The sequence below is a fragment of the Athene cunicularia genome (assembly GCF_003259725.1).
Source record: "Athene cunicularia isolate RWA chromosome 14 unlocalized genomic scaffold, athCun1 chr14_part2, whole genome shotgun sequence".
NCBI classification, from domain to species: Eukaryota; Metazoa; Chordata; class Aves; order Strigiformes; family Strigidae; genus Athene; species Athene cunicularia.
The window spans coordinates 137,507-141,052 of record NW_020799119.1 but is presented as its reverse complement, the minus strand read 5'-3'; the positions used below and the strand labels follow the sequence as shown (position 1 = coordinate 141,052).

Genomic DNA, 3,546 nt, shown 5'->3' with positions numbered 1-3,546 from the left:
TCTGGGGGAGTTGGGAAGGGTCAGGGGGAGGGTCATGGTTGGGCTGGAGGAGCTCCAAGGGCTTTTCCAACCCGGATGATTCTGTGATTCTGTGATGTTGAGGGCAGTGCTGGCCTGCAGGCAGCCCATGGCCCTGACAGAGACCCCCGCAGCCACCCCTGCTGCTGGCAGCCCTGGCCGACCCCTCGCCAGCCACCAGCTGTCACCTTGCAGAGCTCGGTTTATTTTCTAGCCAGGCTCTTGGAGAATCACCAGCCGCTGGCAGCTCATCCCATCCCACAGAGCCACGTCCCATGCTGCAGGCGGAGGTGGTGGCTCCGCAGGCCGGTGACCACCCCTCGCTGCAGGGATGGGGACGGCAGCGGTCGGTGCGGCGCAGCTCCCCCGTCCCCCCCGCGCAGGAGAGTCACGCAGGCTGGCAGGCACAGGGGTGCTGGGCTGAGACCCCACCAAGCTCAGCTCCTGTGCCCCTTGGAAAGGGGGCTGGCATCTCCCCGGCAGGAACCTCCCGCACCGCTGAGCCCCCGCAGGCGGGCGGATGGTTCAGGGACCAGCACGGAGGTAACTGGCACCCAGTACCTGATGTTCTCAAGGAGGTGCTGGTGGGACTCGTGGGTGAGGACCATGCAGAGGGCGTAGGCCAAGTACTCGACCTTCCGCTCCGCCGCGTACTGCTTCAGCACGGTGAACACCTTCTCCCTGACCTCTGGCTGGTCACCGAGGATGTCGTCCACCTGCAGCACGGGAGCCGGGAGAGAAAAGGGAAGGGGCGGTGAGTGGCAGAGCAGTGACCCGTGCTACGGAAAACCTGTCTGTCGCGTTGCAGCACACGAAGGGGGAACCTGCACGAGAGGGAAAGAGAAACTCCAGGCCTCTGCTCATCACACGGCACCGCTGGGGCCTCACACTCATTGTGTGTTATAACATTGCAGCGGCGCCGCGGCGTGACCCCAAACCCCGAAACTCCGCTGGGTCACAAGTGGCCCCGCAGGAGAGGCTCTGGCATGGCTGGGCTGGTGCCCGGCCCTTTGGTCTGGCGTCTGCCTGGCACAGGGCACCGTGAGGGGTTTGGGGAGGTATTTAAGCCTCTAATCATGCCCTGATCCTGCACTGTCCTGCCACTGACCCTGGGAGGCTGCAGGGAAGTGGGACAGGGAGCACGAACATCAGCACCGGCCCCGGAAACAGCATCAGCAGCTGCAGCCACTGCTCTATCCCTCCACCTGTGAGAGCCGTGACAGGCAGAGTAATTAGCTAATTACCATCGAGCCAATTACCCTGCACGGAACCCTCCTTATTAGCCTCTTCCCAGGCCAGGGGGCTGTGCTGGGCAGTTGCTGCCTTGCCTGCAGCCTGGCCACATGCAGTAAATGTGTGGGACGCAGAAAGCTCCCTGCGGCCGCTCCGCAGCCCCTGTGCGCTGGGTTTTCCCGGCGGGTGCGGGTTCTGTGCCGGCAGCAGGTTTAGCCGCTCCCCGCCAGCTCTGTGAGGACGAGGGGGAAGCAGCAGTGAGGGGGAGCAGAGACCCCCACCCTTCCCTGGGGTGTGGGGGTGCCCCCCTGCACCAGCCCGGTGAGTCCCTTGCCCAGGGAAGGGGAAGAACCGTTTCTTCTGGGTGCTCTGGGTCCCCCTTGGCAGCTCCCCGGGGAGGGCCGGTGCTGTGACCCCCCCCGGCACAACCCCCCAGGTGCCACTGGGTTTGCGCAGCCGCCAGGCGAGCGCTGCGGGGCTCCCGGCAGCCACGCTTCAAGGTGACTGAATCTGGGGCAGCCCGGGCAGCCGCCTCCCCCGGGCAGACTCTGTGCTTCACAGCCCCGAGGTCCAGCACAGAAGTGACAGACCGGGCTGTTCCCGGCGGGCCGAATCCCAGGATGCTGCTGTTAAATTTTCACCTGGGTTGGGACCGCTGGGCTTGACGGGTGGGGATGGGGGTGCTGCCACCCCTGAGCACACAGGGATGGGAGGAGATGTTGCCCTGGAAGCGCGGCCGTGAGCATCTCCATCGCTTTGGGGTGACGCCCCGAGGCTGCCGGGGTGCCCGGCTGGCACAGCCCAGCCCTGGCCCCGCTGCCACAGATGCAGCCACGGCTCTGCCCGGCCAGCGCTGCTCCCACAGCGTGGGATGCACGCGGGTGGGAGAAGCCTCCCCAGCTCCGGTTTGTGAGGGACCTGTGGGCAGCACAGGCCTAAACCGGACATCACCAGCACCCCCGACCTCCCAGCCTTGCAGCGGGTGAGCAGGATCACCTGGGTGCTTGCAGCACCTACCAGAGCCGAGCTTTCAGGTAAGCGAGGGGGCAAAGCACCCTGCTGGGTTTTACTATTTTCTGCATCATGTAAAAATAAATGAAGTCACTTAAATCTGCGCCATTAACTCCCTCTGGAGAGGCGTTTGCCAGCCGAGCTGCGCTCCAGCAGCACACGTGCTCCTCAAACCTGATTCTGCCCAGGCTGGCCGGGGTGACGTGGGCAGCTTTGCTGGGCGGGGAAGGGAGGTGGCACGAGGTGCTGCTGCGGGAGCTCTCGGCACCGCCACCAGCTTGCTTGCTTCGAAAACGCTCCCTTGTGACCATCCAGGAAAGCTTTACTTGGTTTAACGTGACCTCGCGAGACGGAGGCAGCGTGGAACAACCTCTCATCCCCTTGTTAATCTCCCGTTATCAGCAGGTAGCTGTTCCACATGCGATGCTCTGCCTCATGAGTCTAAACCTCAGCGCGTGTTTGTGAATCTTTAATGTAGAGGCGGACTGAGGGGATTCGGCTGATAGCCGCGAATCTCTTTACGGATGTCGTGTTCCTTTATGAAGTCAGGATCAAAAAACCACAAGCCTGGTTATTTTCATAACAGCATTTTAAAAGGCTACTTCGAAATGGAAATTAGAAAGATTAAAAAAACCCAACCATGACCAAATTTATAATTAGCACGAGGTGATGTGTGTGGTAAACTGCCCACTAGGCAGCCTTCAGGAGCACAATGAAGATGTAATCACATCGATGTTTTCCCTTTGCAGCAAAATAAGAGTGGAAATGTCTGTGGGATGCCGTGCTCCAGCTTTGAAGGGACGTCTAGACACGCAGCGGGGAGGGATCTGCCCCTGTGGGTTTCCGCACACCCTTGTAGTGCCAAGGAGTAAGGCCTTGGGGTCATCCCCAGAGGCTCTCCAAACTCCTCACAGCATCAATCCATTCTCCCAATGATTTTTTTAAACCAGGTAATTATCAGACCCTTCCCTCGGGCACTGAGGCCCCAAATCCACGTGGGGATTCCCCAGGCCGCTGGGTGCAGGGGGTGCCCAGACCCCCAGACGCTCCCCCCACACCCCGGCCTTACCTTTTTGCTGAATTCCTGCGCTTTCTGCTTCCTCTCCTGGCGCATGGCGTCGGGGCGAGGGAGGGGGTCCCACGTGCTGGCCCCGCGCCGCGGCCGCAGCAGCCCCAGCCGCAGGGAGCGCCCGTGGCAGGACCCCACCAGGGCGGCCGCCGCCTCCTGCACCAGCACCGGCACCCCGCTGACTTCCAGCACGTAATCCCCCGGCTCCATCCCGC

The 3,546-nt window shown here is 62.3% G+C and overlaps 1 protein-coding gene across 1 annotated transcript in view; it reads left to right on the top strand.

Moving 5' to 3' along the window:
• Nucleotides 1-3,335: 3,335 nt before the first annotated feature.
• CLCN7 (chloride voltage-gated channel 7) overlaps nucleotides 3,336-3,546 on the top strand; it is a 34,925-nt gene continuing 34,714 nt past the window's right edge. Inside the window, exon 1 of the mRNA XM_026859373.1 lies at nucleotides 3,336-3,484. Coding sequence (XP_026715174.1) covers nucleotides 3,375-3,484 — 110 coding nt within the window. The 5' untranslated portion in view covers nucleotides 3,336-3,374. The remainder of the gene's footprint in view (nucleotides 3,485-3,546) is intronic.